The following is a 20798-nucleotide window of genomic DNA, read 5'->3' on the forward strand; positions in this document are numbered from 1 at the left end:
CCACTTCCTCCTCAGCCCAGGGCACTTATTCCTATCTCAGACTCCATCCCCTTCACGGAGTCGTGAAGGCCATGGGTGTAGGAAAGATACATAAGATGGAAACATTTTGTGGGGTTTACTGCTGCTGGGGATTGTACCCAGGGCCTCATGCATGCTAATCACCCAATCCGACCACTGAGCAACACCCTGAGCTCAAGTTAGTACCATTCTGGCGTTTTTGTTTTTAAAGAGCCGATGAGCAGGACATGGTGGCACACCCTTGTGATCCCAGTCACTTGGAAGGAGGATCACAAATCTGAGGCCAGCTTCAACACTTCAGCGAGACCCTGTCTCAAGATGAAATAAAAAGGGCCTGGGGATGTAGTTCAACGGAAAAGTAACTCTGGCTTCAATCCCCAGTTTCAGAAAAAAATATTGCTAGAATTACAGGAAATGAAGAGCTCTTTGGAGAAGCAGGATCCTGACTCCCCCACTAATACTTAACATATGGGAACCCAGATCCACAACTGATCCTATTTCCCTCTTTCCATTGGCAGGTGGGAATGTCCAAGTCAAATTTGTGGTCCGCTTTTGGCAGGGATCTAAGCTTACAGCAATCATTTTGTCACTGCCCCCTTCATCTTAACTTTAATCTTTATTTTATCCTTTGTCCATTTCCTTTATACCTGAGATATATGTGTAGATATTATCTATCTGGACCTCCCAGATAAATATTATATTTAAAATTCTTCTTTGGAGTTAGGAATAAACAAAGTAAAGAAATAGACAGGTTCTTAATCAAGTCCTAAAAAAGGAGTATTGTTTTGGAAAGTCTTGGCTACAGGGGAAAGAGAATCCCCATTTCTGGAGATACCCCCAGGTTCCCATTATTGGAATATGATGGTCTAGAATGGTGCAGGGATAGTTCAGTTCACCAGGTTCAATCACAGAAAAGGGTAAAATGTCCTTGAGCCTTTCGAAGTAGATTTCCTTGTCATGGCGGACTATGAGCAAAATCAACCTCTCAGGGCCTGTTTCCTCATCAAAAAGTGGCACCTGAGGGATGGAGGTGTAGCTCAATGGTAAAGCACCCCTGGATTCAATCCCCAGTACCAAAACAGTAAAAATTACAAGACTGGAGATGTAGCTCAGTGGTAAAGAGCCCCTAGGTTCAATTCCCAATACAAAAAAAAAAAAAAAAAAAAAAAAATTACAATTAAAATAACAAGCAAAGACAGAGTGACTGAGGAATCCTCAGCTTTATGACTAATTGTCCATTCTAAAATTTCAGGAGTGTATTTATAATCGAGTATCTAAATGCCTTCTATGTTCAATGGATCTATTATCAAATCCCAGGTAGATTAATCATAAACCAACCTTCCCACCAAATGAAAAGCAACCTAACTTCCAGTCCACAGCAAGGAAAGTCCCTAAAGTTCTTAGTTGGCCCTACCTAAAGCTGAAACTGCAGCTGCCTTATCTCTATGGCGGATCTGTTTTCTGCTCAGCTTGAGTTTCATGCTGGCTTCTCCAGGACAACAGCAGGGCTTAATGGTGCATTTTAATATTGGGCTGGGTAACTCATAAACTAGGGAGCTGTTTGCAGACTCATAAATGACGCCTCAGACTACAGCCAAGTGAGTTAACTTGTCAAATCATGCGCTGGTCTGGATTATCCAAGCTACCCTCCTAACTCCAGCAGCCTGGATCACTGGAGAACTTGAATACAGTAGGTGACCAATGATAACTACATAAATAGAAGAATAAATGATGGGGTGACTGATGTACAGAGAGATAGAAGGAAGGCCCCTTGGCCAACTAAGTTGTCCTCTCCAAATCCATTGGAACTCTGTCTCACATCTAGCATATTTTGCTTACTTATATTTAGTTCTTCAGGAAAACATGAGGAGTTGGGAGTATTGGTGTATGTCTGTAATGCCAGTGACTCAGGAGGCTGAGGTAGGAAGGATTGTGTGTTCGAGGTCAGTCTCAGCAAATTGGGGAGGCCCTAAGCAATTTAGTGAGACCCTGTCTCAAAATAAAAAATAAAAAGGACTGGCCATGTGGCTCTGAGGTTAAGTGCCCCTGGGATCAATCCCTGATACGAAACAGAACAAAAAAACTGGGCAAGCAGCTCGGTGGGTAAGTCACCTGCCTAGCATGCACCCTTGCTAATAAAAAGACCACATGGGAGTGTGCAGGACTCAATTTCCCTTCATCTCTTGCCTTGAAGGAGTCATTCCCACTTCAGACTGGTCCTTCTGTCCAGGACCGAGCCTCGACATCCTTTGGGGGAATTTACATTCCTCAATAAAACTGATGAGCCTTGTATCCCCTCTGCACACACACACACTTTCCACAACTTCCAGTGACTTCATATTCCTGCCTCTTCCTCAGCCCAACTGAGAACCACCTGGGGAGTGTTCTAAACAAAACATCAAGTCCCCCAATTCCTGAGGTTTCTAGTCTCTGGGAGGGAAGGCCCCTTAAAGAGTGCACTTTAAAGCACTGGTGGGTCGTCCTCTAGCCCAGGTGTAGGAACAGTGGCTCTGGTCCAGTTTGCCCTGATGGGATCCAAGAACCTCCAATTCAAGCACAAGATTTTTAAAATGTAGAGTCATAGATCCCACCCCAGATTTATAAATCAGAATGGGGAATTGGACAAATCAGTTCATGGTTTTAATTAGTTACTGAAGTGTGTGTGTGTGTGTGTGTGTGTGTGTGTGTGTGTTGCTGGGGAATTGAACTGAGGGGTTCTCTACCACTAAGTTGGAATATTAGGCTGAAGGTCCCCAAACAATTGTTAATTAACTAATCAGCATTTCAAAAGGAGTCACTCAAGTGAAGGGGAGGGCAGGTGGCTTTCCCTTCCCTCCCCCACTTCTGGGTCCCACTATCTTCCTCCAGTTCTCTGGCACCTTCTCTGGGTTTTCACTCTTTCAGCTGCCTAAGGACCCCCTGCAATGCCAGTGGTTCCCCCTCTCTAACCCTCAATCTCTACATCTGTAAAATGGGAATGAGTCTGGAGTCAAAGGATTGTGGCCACAAAGGAATTGGAGGTACAGCTCCCACTTCAAGACCCCTGTTCCTGTTCCCCCTGCTGTGCTTGACTTTTTTTGGCCCCAGCAGGACCACCAAAAACTCTACTTAATCTGCTGATGGTTCTAGTTCCTCCCCCCTCACTCTCCACTGTAATGTAGATTCCATTCAGAGTGTGGGGGAGTGGGAATTGTCACTGACTTTTTTCACCACAATGTCCCCAGGGTCTGGGGGACACTGCAGGCTGGGTACAGGGTGGGCTCCAAAAGGCTGAAGGGTAATTTGAAGTTTTGGCCTCAGAGCCCGCCCCGCGCTAAGCTGAACACAGTAGTAGCTCTCACCGTGATTTCCCCTGCATGTGGAAAGCAGGGGAAGGCACAGTTTAAGCTGCTTTCTACCACTGGCTTATCTCTGGGAAGCAAACAGTTTGGGAAGGCAAGGGGAGAACATTACTGTCTAAAAGGACGGCCAGAAAGATGGCACCAACTGTGTGTGTGTGTGTGTGTGTGTGTGTGTGTGTGTGTGTGTGTCTGCCTGTTTTGAGAAGAGGAAGGACAAATCTGGAAAAAAAAAAAAAAGAAGCTTCAGGAACCTGGCTTCTTATTCACTATAATGCACTACCCCAAAAAGTCCCCCAAAGATGGAGATAAGCCACCCCCATCCCTGGGGACTCTGCTGCCACATCTCAGGCCCTCATCAACTACTCATTGAATAGTGCCAGTGCGGCGACCAGGCACCTTGCTAGGGTGAGAGGAGGACACTGATCCCTAAGCGGGAGAGGAGCAGAGGGTAGGAAGTGTCCTGACCCCGACCCTGGGGAGAAGATCAGAGACGTCTTCCTCGAGGAAGCCAGGAGCACTGACAGTTGAGTTAGCCAGGCAGGGAGCACAGGAAGGGCGGCTAGAGAGGACAGAGCATGCAGCAGGAGGCAGGAGAGCCTGGCAGCACCATAGGAATGTGAATCCATGGGCCCCACCTAGGGACAAATGGATCAGCGAGAGGACCCAGGCCTCTGCTCAACTGCGAACCTGAGCAGTCAGGAGCTGGGGTCCAAACTAGTGACCACCCAACCCCAAGGCCTGGAGCAGAGGAAGGAGAGGAAAGACAAAGGAAGACCTTGTAATGAACACAAACCTAGGCAAGGTGCTGTCCCCCTTTCTCCTGCCACTTCCTGCCCCTTGAGTCACACACACTGGCCTTCCTGCTCTTTTCAGGGGCTCTGCCCTGGCTGTTAGGTCTAGAACACCTTGCTCTATAAAGCCACGTGGTCTGATCCTTCCCCGCTCCTGGGTCTTTGTTCAAAGGGTCCCGTCGGTCTTCTCAGGTCACCCCAGAGCTCCCCAGCAATTCCTCAACAGACTCATTTTTCCTAAACATTTGTCACCAACACCCCAAATGTTTTACACATCTTGGTTTATCGCCTGCTCCCTCTGACACACCAGAATGCTAACTCCAGCAGAGTTCGGCGGGGTTCTCCTCTGCTGTGTTCCTAGCCTCAGAACAAGGGCGACAGCTCTGGATGTCAGTGAATGAACGAATTGCACTGGACCGGCGGCGCCCTCTGGACAGGGCAGCCCCAGGGCAGGGAGAGGGAAAAGGACCTGCTGCTCCAGTTCTCCAGGTTCTCCAGGCTTGCTCACATCCCTGCCAGCAGGCCCCACCCAGTGGCCACACTACTGTCCCTCTGTGGCCTTATGAGGGCTTCAGCCCTGAAGTCAGGCCTGAAGGGTGAAGAGGGAGTGTCCTCACAGCCCCCTCACCTCGTGTGGCGACTCCAGAGTCTGAGGACCCCTTTCACTTCAGGTGCTGAGTCACTACCCACACACCCCCTTTTCATGTTCCTGGCCCCCAGAATCTGCACAGGAGGCCCCTCCCTTCTGCTTTGGCTTATAGCACCCACCTCTCCACCAACAACAGAGGCTGCCTCCCCGTCCCCCGCCCACCCTGGCTTACAAGCCACCCCTCGCCCAAGGCCCAGCTGCTGGCTCCCCTGCCTCCCCTGGGGCCTGCCAGCTGCTGCAGCCCACACAGGTCTGGCCCCACCTGGATACTCAATGTGCCTATTGTCTGATAACTTGGCAGCTCAGCATTTTCTACCACCCAGAACAATCTCTAACCTCTTGGGACAGGGGAAGGCTTGGGATGGGCACGAAGCACACAGTAGGCACTCAGTCACTGTGGTGAAAAAGAAAGCACCTGTGGTAGTCTGAGATATGAAATGTCTTTCTCAGGTTAAAGAAAACGAGGGAAAAGTTCTACAGACTGACAAACTTTTTTCCAGGGCAAGTTATAAAGGAGGGGCAGGGAGGCTGATTCATAGAACAATTCATATTTCCATTTATGGAAAACTCCAATTAAAACAAAAAAGGATAAATTCTATAAGTGCATAGGAAAACATCAAGGGATTCACACAATTGTTAACATAGGTCAGCTGAGCTGGCATTTTGGAAAACACTTGAATTTTCTATTTCAATCATTATTCAGGCTTTAGTAATTATATATATTATTATATATGTATTATACGTACATATCCCTCCACCCTGTTGCCCAGGCAGGCCTTAAACTACTGGGCTCAAGTGATCCTTCAACCTCAGCCTGCTTGTAGCTGGGAGTATGGATTAAAGCCACTGCACCTGGTTACCAAGATTCAGGTTCACTTACAGAACTCATTTAAGCTTCATTAGAGAGACTGCCGCCTACATATCCAGAGAAGAGAGATATTCAGTGAGTTCCATGTTCCCAGCACCTATGATCAGCTGCAGCCAGTCTTCTTTCATGTACGCCCCTGTCTCCTCACTCACTCCAGGTTTCTATCTTTATCTCAGTGTGGATCTCTAATGGATGGAGAACCCCTGACTTTTTTTTTTTTCTTTTAACATAACTACATAATTCTTATTATGAATTAAAAAAAAAAATGCTTTCCTCAAGCTGGGTATGGTGGCGCTTGCCTGTAATCCCAGAGACTCAGGAGGATCCCAAGTTGGAGGCCAACTGCAGCAACTTAGGGAAACCCTGTCTCAAAATAAAAAATGAAAAGAGGTGGCGATGTAGCTCAGTGGTAAAGCACCTCTGGGTTCAATCTCCAGTACAAAAAAAAAAAAAAAAAAAAAAAACCAAACTTTCCTCCGATTCTGTCTGTGGCACTTTTAGAGTTAACTGGTCTATCCTTCCCCCACCTCCCACTCCCACCAAAGTGATTATGAAAATCCTTAGGTGGTAGTTTGGAAAAGAAAAATAATAATAATTAAAAGAAACTCTGGCATGACTGCTTGTAAACTTAAGTCCCCAGTCAGCCATTCAGATTTAAAATTGGGCCCAAGGGGCCCAGTCACACCCTTTAATTCAGGGTTTCCGAAGAGGGGGCGGGAGCTTGAGCCTTCGTTTACCCAAAGGCCCAGAACCGGGAAAGGGCTGAGTGCTGCTGGGGGGGCGAGTGGCGCACACACTACCATCCCAGGGACTGGGGAGGCTGAGAGAGGAAGGCCCCAAGTTTGAGGCCAGCCTCAGCAACGTGGCAAGACCCTGCCTCAAAATAAAACAAAACAAAACAAAAAAAATAAAACAGAAGAAGGACTGGTGAGGTCACTGGCTGTAAAGTGCCCCTGGGTTCAATCCCCAGTACCAAAAAGAGGAGGAGGACGGTGGGTGGGGTGCTGCGTGACCGGAGCTCGAGGTTGCTTTCCAGGCTCCGATGCGGAAAGGGAGCCGCTGACACAGGGAGGAGTTGAGCGGGAGCCTCTGGGAGACACATTTTCCACGGCAGATTCACTAGCTGCAAGACCTTGGGGTAGTTAATAACCTCTAGAAGCTTCTATTCATTATCTCAAAATGAAATTGTCCACAGAGCACCTACTTCAACAGTGGGTGCAAGGTTTTAAAGAAACAAGATCATACATGAACACTTATTTTAGTACCAATATGTGGATGCAACGAACATTATGGTGCCAGGCAACTGCTCTACCATTGAGCTACATTCCCACAGAAACTAGGAAATTCTTTTTTTGGTACTGGGGACTGATCCCGGGGCACTTAACCTCTGAGAGGTCATCCCCAGCCCATTTTATATTTTATTTAGACAGGTCTCGCTAAATTGCTTTGACTGGCTTTGAACTGGAGATCCTCCTGCCTCAGCCTCCTGAGCCACTGGATTTATAGGAATGAGCCACTGTACCCAGTAAAACTAGGCAATTTTTAAGGCCTCTCCTAATCATGCCCCCAAAGAATGGACTTTTAAAAACACACTTTCACTTTGTCTATGAACTTAGTTTGAGACAATTCTAGATCTTCCTCTAGAGGGAGGATTATGAGGTCTGCAGAGAACTTGGCATCTATTCTTTGGTTGCTGCAGCCCCTAAGGTAGGGGCAGGAGAAGTGACCCTGGTGTGACCCCAAGTAGTTTAGAAGTCAAAATTGGGAAAGGCGCCTATTCAGAACATGCAGGCCGAATCCTTTCACCTCCTCTCAGAGTCTTACCCCAGTCCCTCCTGCTGCCATTTCTGCCCTATTTCCTTTCATTCCATTCTCCTTGGGACCACATGATACCCTTTACAAGTATTTAAAAGCATCTTAATTGGCTCTCAGCTTTCTCAAAAGGCCAGCAGCAAAGGTGGCTAGAGAATCTGTCATCCAAAGAACTCTTGGCCTCCGGAAGGCTTAAAGGATCCTGGGAGGTGGGGAAGAACAGTGTCACTGAACTGTTGATAGGCACAGTGGGAGTCTGAGCAGGGACTCCTGCAAGAACAAATTCTCAACTTTGGTGAGAGAAGCTGCCTGAGGGATTAATATTGATCCTCTATTTCACACTTCAGCAAACTCTGAGACCTAGTACCCCTCCCACAGGTTGTGGGAGGAATCTGTCCCCTGCCATTGCACACCCCAGAGACTAAGACACCACCATATCTGCAGACCCTCCTGCCCTTAGGATCTAATATGCTCTTGAGAGCTGGGGGGATATTTGACTAGTTTGTGAGAGGCCCTGGATTCTAACCCCAGCCCCAAAGAAAAAAAGAAAAACATTGCAGGCAATCTCTAAGATACTACTGAGTGAAGAAATAAGGTACATACCCGTGTATAATATGCTATCGTTTGTTATAAGTTGCAGTGCGGGGGGCATAAGAGTCTATAATCCCCATTCAAGAAACACTGGTACTTGGGCAACAGGAATTCTCCAGAAAAGCACCAGATACAGATACATAGCTGGTAGCATAAGCTTTGGGGTCAGCAGACCTGGGTTCAAATCCCTGCCTGCCATATCCTTGCTCTGTGGCCTAGGGCAAGTCAATAACTTTCTCTGAGACTTGATATCCTCCTCTGTAAAATGTATGCAACACTAGAATCGATTTCATAGGATGGTGCAGCTACGTAGGTGGTGACGATCAGTTGACACAGATTGGCTGCATGATGGCATGCACAGCTGGCAGCACTTGAGATGTGAACTCGCCATCTGCCCTTGAATGGGTGCTGGGTCCAAAGGGATGGTCAAAAGGGATTTGGGGGTTGGGGCTGTGGCTCAGTGGTAGAATATTTGCCTAGCACATGTGAGGCAATGAGTTCGATCCCCAGAACCACATAAAACTAAATAAACCAAGTTTAAAAAAAAAGGGATTTGGGGAAGCCATGCAGCAAAGGGAGGTACCTCTCCTTCATCTTTAATCCTTCTCTCGGGCTCCTTCAGTCTTTTATCACTTACACATTTGTCATTCCATCGACAGAAATCAAAAGCAGAAGCACCTAATAAAACCTGGGGCTTTTGCCAGGCATAGTGGTTGCACACCTGTAATCTCAGTGACTTGGGAGGATGAAGCAGGAGGCTTGTAAGTTCAAGGCCAGCCTCAGCAACTTGGTGAGATCTTGTCTCAAAATAAAAAATAAAAAGGGTTGGGAATATAACTCAGTGCTCTGTCCTGGTGTCAATCCCCAGAACCAAAAGGAAGAAAAACTTTTTTTTAAATGATTTTGTTTTAGTTGTTGATGGACCTTTATTTTATTTATTTGTAAGAGTTGCTGAGAATCGAACCCAGTCTCACACATTCTAGGAAAGTGCTCTACAACTCCAATCTAGGAAAAAAAAAAAAAAAGACTTTTTAGATTTATTTTTATTTATTTTATTTATTTATATGGTGCTGAGGATTGAACCCAGTGCCCCACGCATGTGAGGCAAGCGCTCTACCACCGAGCCACAACCCCAGCCCCAGAAAAAAAAATTTTTAAGGAACGTTTGTATGTACAGGGAGCACTTTCTGAATGCTAACTCATCAGATCTTCCCCACAACCCTGATATAGGAATTATATTTATTCCCTGTTTACAGGTGAGGGGACTGAAGCACAAGAGGGTTAAATTTAGGGACTAGAATTCAGCCTCTCAGACCACCCTTCCCAGTTTATCCTCTCTCTCTGAAGCAGGCTCAGAGACTCATCCTGAAAGTCACAACCTTGACATTAAATCTCCTTTGAAACAAGAAATAAAACCCCATGCCTGGCAAGTGACAGTGGTTTCTTTGGTTGAACAGCCTGCCAAGTATTTGATTCCTTAAGTCTTAAATACTCCCATGGTTCAGGTGAGAGGATTAGCAGAAAGAAGAAATGAAAACAAGAAACCATAACTAAATTTCAAAGTCCAAAGAAAAATCAGCACAATTTAAGTTTCAAAATCAAAGACCATGTGACAAGCCCTGAAACTCCCACTTTCAAGGTGAAGAAGATTCCTTTCTTTCTATCTCAGTCTCAACCTGAGCCTGGGCTCCAATTAGACAGTAACTGGGATTATTATAGTTGAGTTAGAGGATTTCTGTTTTAGAGGGTGGGGTACTGGGGACTGACCAACCCAGGACCACTATCATTGAGCAACATCCCCACCGTTCTGCTTTTTATTTTGAGACAAGGTCCCTCTATTGCCTAGGCTGGGCTCAAATTGGCCATTCTCGCCACCTCAGCCTCCACAAATTCCTGGGATTAGAGTCCACGTGATTATATAGGCCTGCACTACTGTGCTCGGTCTGGAAGATTTCTTTGTAAATGCAGACTTAAAATAAGAAAGCACAAGATCTAGGAAGTATACCCACAAATCCTGTCGTCTCCAGAGGTCACCACTGCAAGCCTGGAAGTTTGTTGAGATGTTTAATGAAACCTCTGTGTGAACTTTACCAAGCCACTGCTGAACTCGGTCATCTCCCCAAACCTGTAGAAGAAGCTAGGAGGAAAGAGACCTAGGGCCAGTATCTCCTGGGACAAATGAGTAAGAGCTGGCACCTGAAGTACCTGTTACTCTGAAGGGTGATGTCATGGTTGATTCAACCTTTGAAACAGAATGACCTTCCCAGGTGAGGCCTCTCCACATTGGTGACTCAGGGCCCTGCCCCACCTGTCAAGAAGCACCCAGGTTATTTGTCCCACCGCTGACTCAAGGGGTGACGTTTTCTGATAGGAAAGCCACAACTTTTCCCACAAACAAGTTGGTCATCTTGTTCCCTTTTCAAACACTCCTACACAATTGTGGTGAGGAATCTGTGGGGGAGGAAGTCTGCAGTCTTTCAGAGGGCTCACCCTGGCTTCTTCCTGAGGAGCAGGTCCAGGACGCTGGTAGATCAGTGCCCGGAGTAAGACGACCTCTGCCCAAGAGGTCATGATGGACCCCCCACCCCTCCTCCACGAGAAGCCTGGGAAAACTAGAGGAGAGCCACATTCCTCTGGGGCAACATGCCAAGGGGCGGGCCGGCTTGAAAAGAGCATTAGATGCTGGTTTGCATCTGATACCCTTAAAAGAAGTGGTAGCATTAGCCTCAGGATTGTTCCTCTAGCAAATGCTACCAAGATGAACTGGGAAAATGTGGGAGTCAGTTCCCATAAGACTCAGTCTAACATTGACTAAACGACTCGCTTCTTCAGGTCTTTACAGGAACGTTATTCTTCTCGGGGATGACATCTCCCACATTTCTTCACCCCACCACACACAGTCTTGATCACCCTTCCTTCCATAGAGCACCCTCTGTCTGTCTGTCTCCTCTTGTCTTCTTCACTGGAAGTGATGTTCCAGCAGGGCTTTTGATCTGCTTGGACCCTTCTGGATTCCTAATGCCTAGAGCTACCGGGGGCAGTGCTCAATGTCAATCTGTTCAGTGAACAGACAAGCGAATGCCCCTGTCATCTGGAAGAACTTCTCTCCCTCTGAGATCTTCAGAACAGAAATCATCTATCTCTCCAACTGACTGACCACAGACCCACTTACTGGCTGCGTGACCTGTGCTGTCCACAACTGTCAGCTCTCATGGGGAGGTCATGAGATAGGAAGGAGACAGAGCACGGGAAGACCTCGACACATAAGTGCTAGTCAGGATGTTGCTGTTCACAATCAGAACAGACCTAGCACTTTTTTTCCTGCTGCCGTGGGCAATGGAAACCTGGGCCTCACACTTGCTAGAGCATTCTATTCTACGCTACCACCGAGCCATACTCCCAGCCCCACCAGATAATTTTTTTCTGGTTAAGTATGCCTCAAATATCATACAGGATGTACTTTTGTGTGTGGCAGAGTGGGGGAGTGGAACTGGGGATTGAACCCGGGGGCACTCTACTGCTGAGTTACATCCTCAGGTCTTTTTTTTTTTTTCCTTTTGAGACAGGGTCTCACTAAATTGCCAAAACTGGCCTTGAACTTGTGTGCACCCCTATACCCAGCATGGGATGTACTTATACTAAAACTTAGCCACTGTTTATTTGAAATTCAAAAGTAACTGAGTGTCTTATATTTTTATTTGCTAAGTCTGGTGACCCTACCCATTAGGCAGTGATCTTCCAGAAGGCAGGGTGACATATCTTACATAAAGATTTAAAAGTTTACCCCACAGCTCTCTCTCAATGAGTCAATGAATATCCAGTGGATGGGTTTTGGAGCTATGAGATTTTTATCCTGGCTACTATCTCATTAAGTGAGCCTTAAACTTTTACCTTTAAAGTTTAGGCATCCCAGGAACCCCCCAAAAAAGTTTCTGCATCTCTCACCAAGGTCCTTCTAGGTTCACCTGCAATGCCAAGAACTAGAAGTATACCAGGTCTTGAACAATTAATGGGCTGCAGGAGAGAGCAGGTGGAAGGTTCTGGATATACCTGGGAGCCTTATTCAAGAAAGGTGTTGCCTGACAACAGGGAAGTGAACAGGTGACCTGGCAGGCTCAGATGTCTGTTGAGATTTTGATCTGGTGCTTCCTTACACCCAGAAGTGAGGGGTAGAAATGGCTCGTCTGACCTTTAGACTGCAGACTGCAAGCTGTTTTCTGACAAGACAATTAGGTAAGGTTACACCGGGGTGTGCAGGGCTTGGAGACACTGCAGAGTGCCACGCAGAAGCAGCACATGCTCTGAGAGCATCCCTTCCTCCTTGTGTGACTCAATAAGAAAGCCCATCTCAAAACAAAAAAAAAAAAAAAACAAAAGGAGACCCACCATGGCGAGTGACATGTCATCTAAAGGAAGAAGATCATTTTGTATAGACATGAGTATACATTCTCATTAACTCATTCAATAGATGCTTACTGAGCACCTATTATGTGCCAGGAACTGTTATACCACAAAAATCTCTGGTCTCTCATAGCTCACATTTTAGTGAGAGGAGATAGGGAACAGGAGAAATAAGCAAAATACACAGCACGTTAGAAGGTGAAAAGTACTAGAGAAAAACGCCCAAAAAGGGAGTGAAAGAAAGGCCTCACTGAATGGGGACATCCGAGTAGTGTCTTGCAGGACACAGAGAATGAGCTCTGCAGATATCACAAACAGGTAATAACCAGTGCAAAGGTGCTGAGTAGATGTGTAGCCAGTGTGTTCCAGGTACAGCCGGGAAGCAAAGCAGCTGGACAAAATAAATACACTTGTAGGGGATGAGAAGAAAGAAGGAGCCAGAGTAACGGAGCCAGGCTGGGGGTGCGAGGACATGGCAGAAGACTCACAAAAGTCAAAGAGAGGACTTTTATTCATGTAAAATAGGGAATTCACCAGCAAATGAACCTGGGGCACTTTATCATTGAGCTATACTTTTTGTTTTACATTCTGAGGGTGGGACTCACTAAGTTGTTGAGACTAGCCTCAAACTTGTGATCCTCCTACCTCAGCCTCCCAAATAATTAGGATTTCAGGGTGGGACGAGCTGTAACTTCATTTTTAAACCATCACTCTGACTGCTGAGTGGAGAATAGATTGTGTGTTGGGGGAGAAGAGGGACCAGGGAAGCAGAGAGAACAGGAAGGGGCTGCTAGGACCATCTCTTTTGGGAACAGAGACAATATCTATGCATGTTTGAATGCCAAACCACAGAAACAGATGTTCTTGGTCTTGAACTTGCCCTGGTAAAATAAATCTGAAAAGCTTTAAGCTTGTTACAAGCTCTCTCAATTGCAAAGCCAGCTAATTATTATCTAGGACATGGTCAATTATCCCTCGAGGTCCTGTGCCTGCCACCGTTTATGATCTTGCTCACAGGGAACAGAGTCAACCCTTCCAGGGAGGCCCCATTAAGACCTAATAGTAACAACGGAGCTCACAGGGGAATTGACATATTCCCACTCTTTGGGGAGGGGTACCCTCTTCCTGGCTCAGAACCTTGAGCAAGTCCCAGTTGGAACATGAGTTTGTTTAAGACAACTTCCCTGTCTCTACTTCTCCAGTCATGAGTGCAAATTTTGGTAGATTTTTCTGGGACTCAGAAAGTTGTAAGACAGAAAAAGGAAGACAAGTGCTGTTCGCCTAGCATTCATTTCTGGTGAAGGTCAAGAGGTAAACAGACCAAGGCAAGAGAAGGACTGTAAGTTCAAGGCCAGCCCTGGAAACTTAGATCATTTCTCAAAAAACAAACAAACAAAAACTTGCCTAAGGATCCATGGGAGATGCAGGATTTAGCAGTAAGACGTAAAGGGGTTGGATAAGAGTTTCTGAAGATAAAAAGTCCTGGGCTGTAGTCCCAGCTCTGTCACTACCTGGCTGGGTGACCAGAAGCATGGTCCAACCTCTCTGAGCCTAGTTCCTCTTCTAGAGTGGAGAATAAGGACAGTTCCCACCTTGGACCATGACGAGGATCAACTACACTGTCAGGCTGGCAAGGCAACCCCTGTGGTTCATCCTCAGGCTTCCTCTTCTTGTCCAGGAAGGCACAGCTCCTGCTCCGGACTCCAGCAACACGCCATTTGGCACCCCACTTCCTTTTCCTAGAATCCCTTTCCCTTTCTGTGTCTGGCCAACGCCCTCTTACTCACGAGCCCTAGCGGGTGAAACTGACCATCCTGCCTCCCTCTGAACATTTCCCCACCTGCAGCTTTCTCAGAGTATACTGAAACGACCACCCAAGGGTCTCTTAAATGTACAAACAGAGAAACAACATGTATCCCATTTGTTTACAATAAAAAAAAATTAAATTAAATTTTAAAAAAAAAAGGGGTCTCTTAAGTGGATATTTTTGCAGAACCTTCCTAAGGAGCTGTTTCTTTAGTTTGGTACACTGGCTGCTTCTCTGGGTCCCCCATTCCTAGCTCACCCACTTGGCATCCAGAGTACTCCGTGGTGTGGTCAGCTCTCTCCCTCTCTACCTCCTCAAAGGTGCCCCGAGATCCTTGGCCTCAGACTGGACAACCACGTGCCAAGTGCCCACACCCTGGGTGGCACCAGGTATTTACTCATCCAACACCTCTGACCTAGCCCCTAGGGTTGCCCAGGGCAATGAATGGGTCACAGATATCTGGGGAGCTTTATAAAAATGCCAAGTCCAGACCACCCCCCAATTTCCCCTCCCCACGGAGACCATAGCTAAGTGAATTGCAAGAGGGAAAATCAGCATTTGCAGGTGCTCCAGGTGACTAGATGCTTACCCACAGGAGTGAACCACAGTCTCAGGGGCTAGGACAGCACATTTTTAGCAATGGGAGAACAGACAGGTATCCTTAAGCATGAGTACTATGAGCCACTTTTAAAAATCAAGTAGAACCAGACGCAGTGACACATGCCTGTAATCCCAGCGGCTCGGGAAGCTGAGGCAGGAAGATCACAAGTTCAAAGACAGGCTCAGCAATTTAGCAAGACCCTGTCTCAAAATAAAAAATAGGGCTGGGATGTGGCTCAGTGGTTAAGTTACCCCTGGGTTCAATCCCCAGTATCCCTAGTACAATAAATAAATAAATAAATAAATAAATCAAGCAGAAGCTGACAGGCCGACAGATTCAAGGTCATCCTGACTTCCCCACCACCAGACTCCTTATCCCACTCCTCTCGCCCCAACTCTAAACTGTGGCAAACCCCCTGCATCCCACCCCAAGCACACTGCACAGTGGCAAATAAGAAAACTGCCCCAGAATTCCCTTTCCCAGCAAAGGCACTCTGGTGGAGTCACTGTTTGCAGAGCGGTGTTTGCTTAACACAGAAGCAGGAGGGTAAGGAAACTGGTTTGGCTGGTTTGCTGGGCAGGAGGGAGCTCAGGGGAACTTTTGAACTAAGGGTATAAAACATGGGAGAGTCTCAAATTCAGACAGCACGTGGCACCCCAGGGACTCTCATATTTAATATTCATAGGGTACTTGACACACCACCCTAGGACAAGAGTGGGGATTCCCACTGTACAGATGAGGAAACCAAGGCTCAGAGGAGTGTCTTGGCCAATGCCCCTCACTGGCAAGAGGCTTTAGGGAAGATGCCACAAGGACCTTGGGAAGAAGTGGAGATGGGAGGAAGGAAAGGGAAGAGGAAAAGGGCAGAAAACACTGTAATTAGCATAGGCTGAGGCCTAGGAAAAGCAGACTTATAAAAAGGAAAGCAGTGGATGGGGATGGGGAGGACAATGACGTCTTTTTAACTGATCAAGATGAAAAACACTTAAAAAGGACTAGCTGCCCTTCCACTTCTGGATTCCGATTTGAGGCCTCTCTTCTCTGGCCTCCACAGCTTTCAGAGGGAAGTATTGGGTGTACAGCTCCCCAAGGACACGCTCAAGGCAAGTGAGTGACCGACTGCCCAGGCGGGCAGCCCTCACGAGTATATTTAAGAGTTCCAACAGACCAGCTCCTCCCTGCCCATCTACAGGCAACCTGCAGGGCTGAACCGAGGTCACAGATTAGAGTCTGAGAGGAAAAGCGTAAGCCAAGGTAGTGAGTACTCATTCATCCGTCCATTCATTTGTTCAAAATGTTACCTGGGTGCCTTCTACGTCCCTAAGAAATTATTAGCTGCCATGTTGTTGTATGTTTTTTCTTTACATTCATTCTCACCTGCATTTATGTTCAGTCTTACCTGCTTTATTCATTACTAGAACCCTAGGTTCAAGTTCTACCTAATACTGGCATAAAACAGGCATTCACGTTTGTCGACTAAATGAATAAATGTGGACACCCAGATAACCACAACCCAGCTGGTGCCAACTAATTATTTACCAAATATGAATTGAGAGCTGGAGATGTAGATCAGTGGTAGAGTACTTGCCTAGCCTGCAAGAGGCCCTGGGTTCAATCCCCGGTACCAGAAAAGAAAAAAAAAAAAGAATGAATACAACAAACCTATATGTATCATTACACCCATTTCATAGATGAGGAAATGAGTTTCACGAAGTGACATCTGAACTCACATAGCCAGGAGCTGAAATTCAAACCAGGATCTTTCCTATACTTTTTCACTGAATTATCCTAACTCCATTCTTTTCCTTGGAAAGCCTCCTGTCCTGAAAGGAGAGGAAAGTGAGGCACAGTAGACACCCCAAAAGGCAAAGTCTGGACTGTGACAGGTGCCTCTCGGGGATTTTAGGGTTTTGGCAGCTTTTCGGAGATGGGGAGCTGATTGCTTCACAGCCTCTGGCTTATCTGGGGCTATACTTGGAAGGGACTGTGTAACAGACACCAAGGTGAGCATTTCGGAAGAAATAGTTTGCCCAGCCCAATAAAAAGCCCCAGTGCACAAACAGGGATTTCCACAAGCACCTGGCGGAGAGGGGTGGGGCAGGGAATGGCAGTCAGTCTTCCTTAAATGGCCCTGCAGGACCTGGGGACTTCTCCGCCTCCACTGCTTTTGGAGACACAAAGGGAAGGGCAGGAGGCCCACTGGTCTCCTTTCCCTGTAATCTCTGCATCAGTCCTTGTCACAGACATGACTAATTGGGGAAGTGACTATAGGAGTGGGAGGGGTGGAGGAATGGGTATCTGATGAAGTGATCCCAAAGCAGGTTTCCATGTTTGCTTTTTAAAGTCCACTTGGTGAAGGGACCTGCTATGGTTTGTACCAGCTTTCAGCACATCTTTCAGAAAGGAGGGGAAATGGGCCTGTTTAATCCATGCAGGTGGGTACCTGTCAATCTATCAAGCAGCCAAAGCTCAAACCCAAAACATGGCCCTGTTTGTCCAGATTGTAGTAAAAGCAAAAGAAGGAAACCATCACTTTAAAAGCCTGACAGCTTTTCTTTATTCCACCCCACATCAACTTAAAACTGTGCACTAGGCTAATAGCACTGAGATTCCAAACCATCTAATATCCTGGGTTTCTCAAACCAGTTTGTCCTAAGAAAAAGGAAAATAGCAACTCTAAAGAATCAATTTATTGGGGCTGGGGTTATGGCCCAGTGGTAGAGCACTTGCCTAGCATGTGTAAGGCACTGGGTTCGATTCTCAGCACCATATATAAATAAGTAAATAAAATAAAGGTCCATTAACAACAAATAAAGATTAAAAAAAAAAAAATCAATTGAGGTTTTTTGGTTTTGGTTTTGTTTTTTTAAAACATTCTCCACTCTAGAAACTAGAGGAAAAACCAAAGGAATAAACTCAAGACTTGATTGTGGAGTTAATCTCATGGGCACAAGAATGACCCCCCATAGAACATACGGAAGTCCCCTCAGTTCAGTCAAAACCCTATTTGTGACACTTCAGTCACCAGTTCTTTATTTTGAAATTCCCAGGCAACAAATTCTCCACAAAGTCCATTTCTAAACCTGGTGCCGATGTCTTGTCCCTTTATTTCCCCAGACTGTCCAAAGAGAGCAAGGTCACCATTCTGACTACATCTTAAAATCACAGAGCCGGTTCTGGAAGCCAGAAGTGTAATTTTACAAAAGGGCACTTCTGTCCTGGAGCAATCCTACATTCCACTGCTGCAAAGAGACCCCACTGCACAGAATGGCAAAAAAGTTAAAAGGCAGGAAAATTGTAGAGTGGGGTGGGTTCTGTAGTCACAAAAGGACCAGGAACCAGCCACACGAGAAGCTTGTGGAATGTGCTTCTACAAAACCACCAGCCCCAGGTCACCCTCCACCTCCCACCTAATCAGCTTCATCTCCCTCATCACTACCTGCTCTCTGGAGTCCCCGCGTCAATACCTCGGTCCTCAGTCTACTTCACAAAGGACACTAGTTCCCCAAATACCTTCCTTCTTATTTCTTTTCTCTCTCTCTCTCTTTCCCTTGGTTTCTCGAGGGAAAGAGGAAGGGAAAGAAGGAGAGAAAGATCAACTGTGGATCCTTCAGCAGGTTAAATTGGTTTTTGCCTCAGTTTCCTTACTTGCAAAATAGAATGGTTTCCACTCTCTTAAGACTAGTAGTAGCTGGGTGCAGAGGTACACAATCCCAGCTACTCAGAGATGAGGCAAGCAGATCACAAGTTCAAGACCAGCCTCAATGACTTAGCAAGACCCTATCTCAAAAGAAAGAAGAAAAAGGGCCGGGAATGTAGCTCAGGAGTAGAGCATTCCTGGGTTCAATCCCTGGGGGTAAGGCAAAAACAGCCTAACCCTCCCAGGCACTACCAAATGAACTGGCACAGGAGTACAAAGCAATCAGCACTTGTGTTGGGACACCTCATACATGTGCTCACACACACTCCTGCTTTTCATTTCTAACCCCTGCCCTGCTCTCCAAGTCTGGGTCAAGATTCCTTCCTCCTAGAAGCCAGTTTTCACCGCCCACTAACACCTATCAGAACACCCCAGGCCACCCATACCCTTTTCACACCTCACTGTCCATGGTCCCACAGTGCATCTAAAGGGATCTTGGAATACTCAAGAACCTGCTAGAAGGTGCAGTTCAGAGGGCAAGGCTGGAGTGTCCCTAACCCTACATCTCAATTTACTCCTTGGGCAGCCAAGGCATCAGTAGAGAGTGAATAAGTAAATCATTGACCTACCCAAACATCAGACAGAAACAGCCTTTCTGATTCCACAGAAAGTTCCAGACACCGATGGGAAAAGCAAATATGGTTAATCAATCAAGCTGCAGTTTCTCTGTACAACACACACTGTTGGAACAAATTCCAAAATTTAAGACAATAGCATGATTTCTGTAGATTTTTCAAGTGGTCAAAAACTAGAAGAAGCTTAAGAAATAGCTCTCTTTGGAGAGTGCTCGCCTAGCATGCACAAGGGCCACGGTTCGAATCCCCCGCCCCTAAAAAAAAAACAAAACTAAAAAAGACTAGAAGAATAAACACAGTGGAAGTATTCCCTCTAGGAGGAAATGTGGATGATTTCTCTTTAAAATGTATTTATTTTACTGTTATTACTGCCCAATCAACAACAATCATGAGGAAGGAGAGAATGTGCTTTTGATACAAAGTAAGCACCTGGGAATTTGTGAAACCAGAAGAGAAACCAGTCCCTTCCCTTGCTTCCAGCCCAGCAGCAACAGTGAAGTGGAATGAAGCAAACTCTAGATTATCACAGTGATAAGACCTGAAATACATTGGGTGTTTGTATGCATTTCCATCCTGAGTCAGAGCTACTGTGCTTTTATTTTAAAAAAAGGAAAAAAATCCTTATTCTTTGGGGAAATAGTATCTGTATCAAAATGTTTTCATCACTATGAACAAAAGTCACAGCCCTGGTAACCAAGAGGTGGCTCTTCAGTCATCCCCCAGGTGGTGCATAATGGGGCCTGGTTCAGATTCCTGCTCTGCTGACCCTAGGCAAGTGGAGCCACCCTCTGAGCCTCAGTTTGCTCATCTGTAAAACGGTAATACTCGTGTCCCACCCGGCAGGTTTTTGCAGTCTGAAATGATAAGACTGTCTCCAGTGGCCAGGACGATATGAGAAATACTAATGGCCTCTAAGTGCGGCCGCCCACCTCCAGTCCTATAAAGTTAACCAGACAGGGCTCAACCGCGATAAAAGTTTAGACCCCTACATTCGTGTAAATTCCAAGGGGGTGCTTGAGAAAGTGAGGGAGGGTTGTCCACTCCACCTCAGAGGTGTGGAAGTGCAATTTCTAGGCACCTTCCCTATCCCTCCTCATTCTGCCCAGGGACACCAGCAGTGCGCCCTCACCTCTGCCCAGAATGCGGCCTCTCTCCAGGTGCCGCCGGGGCACTGTGAACGTGTAGCTCTCAGCGCTAAAGCCGGGATGGCAGGAATTCGGTTCCTGGCAGAGCCATGATGAAACCTGGAGTGAAAAAAGGTACCCAACAGGGGTGACTTGGGGGGTTCCCTCCCGCCCACACCGAAACCAACAACGCGGCTGCCTCTCCCTGGCTCCCGGCGTAGGGATTGTGGGAGGCCACCCCCAACCCCCACCCCGGGGCAGAAGCGACGTCATCCTCTCCCATTCCGAAACCGGCAGCTAAGCCCCCACGAACTCCTGGGAGAGGAGGCCACTGGGTCACCTTCTGACACTCCAGCCCACCTTTCTTTCCCGTCTCCTTTTTCATCTCATTGGAGACGTCTGCACTCTTCGCGACCCCACCTTCCTTAGACCTGGAGCGCTCTCGGTCCTACTGCCTCACACAGGGGCGCTACACCTTTGGCCCTCTTTCTTATCCCAAGGGGCCCTGGTTCCGTTTACT

The 20798-nt window shown here is 46.8% G+C and overlaps 1 protein-coding gene across 1 annotated transcript in view; it reads right to left on the minus strand.

Annotated features, from left to right (window-relative positions):
• The window catches only part of Cdh1 (cadherin 1), a 74155-nt gene that overhangs the window by 52754 nt on the left and 603 nt on the right, over positions 1-20798 (minus strand). Inside the window, exon 2 of the mRNA XM_047528055.1 lies at positions 20284-20398. Within this exon, the coding sequence (XP_047384011.1) occupies positions 20284-20398 (115 nt within the window). The remainder of the gene's footprint in view (positions 1-20283; positions 20399-20798) is intronic.

The sequence above is a fragment of the Sciurus carolinensis genome, chromosome 16 (assembly GCF_902686445.1).
Source record: "Sciurus carolinensis chromosome 16, mSciCar1.2, whole genome shotgun sequence".
Lineage (NCBI taxonomy): Eukaryota > Metazoa > Chordata > Mammalia > Rodentia > Sciuridae > Sciurus > Sciurus carolinensis.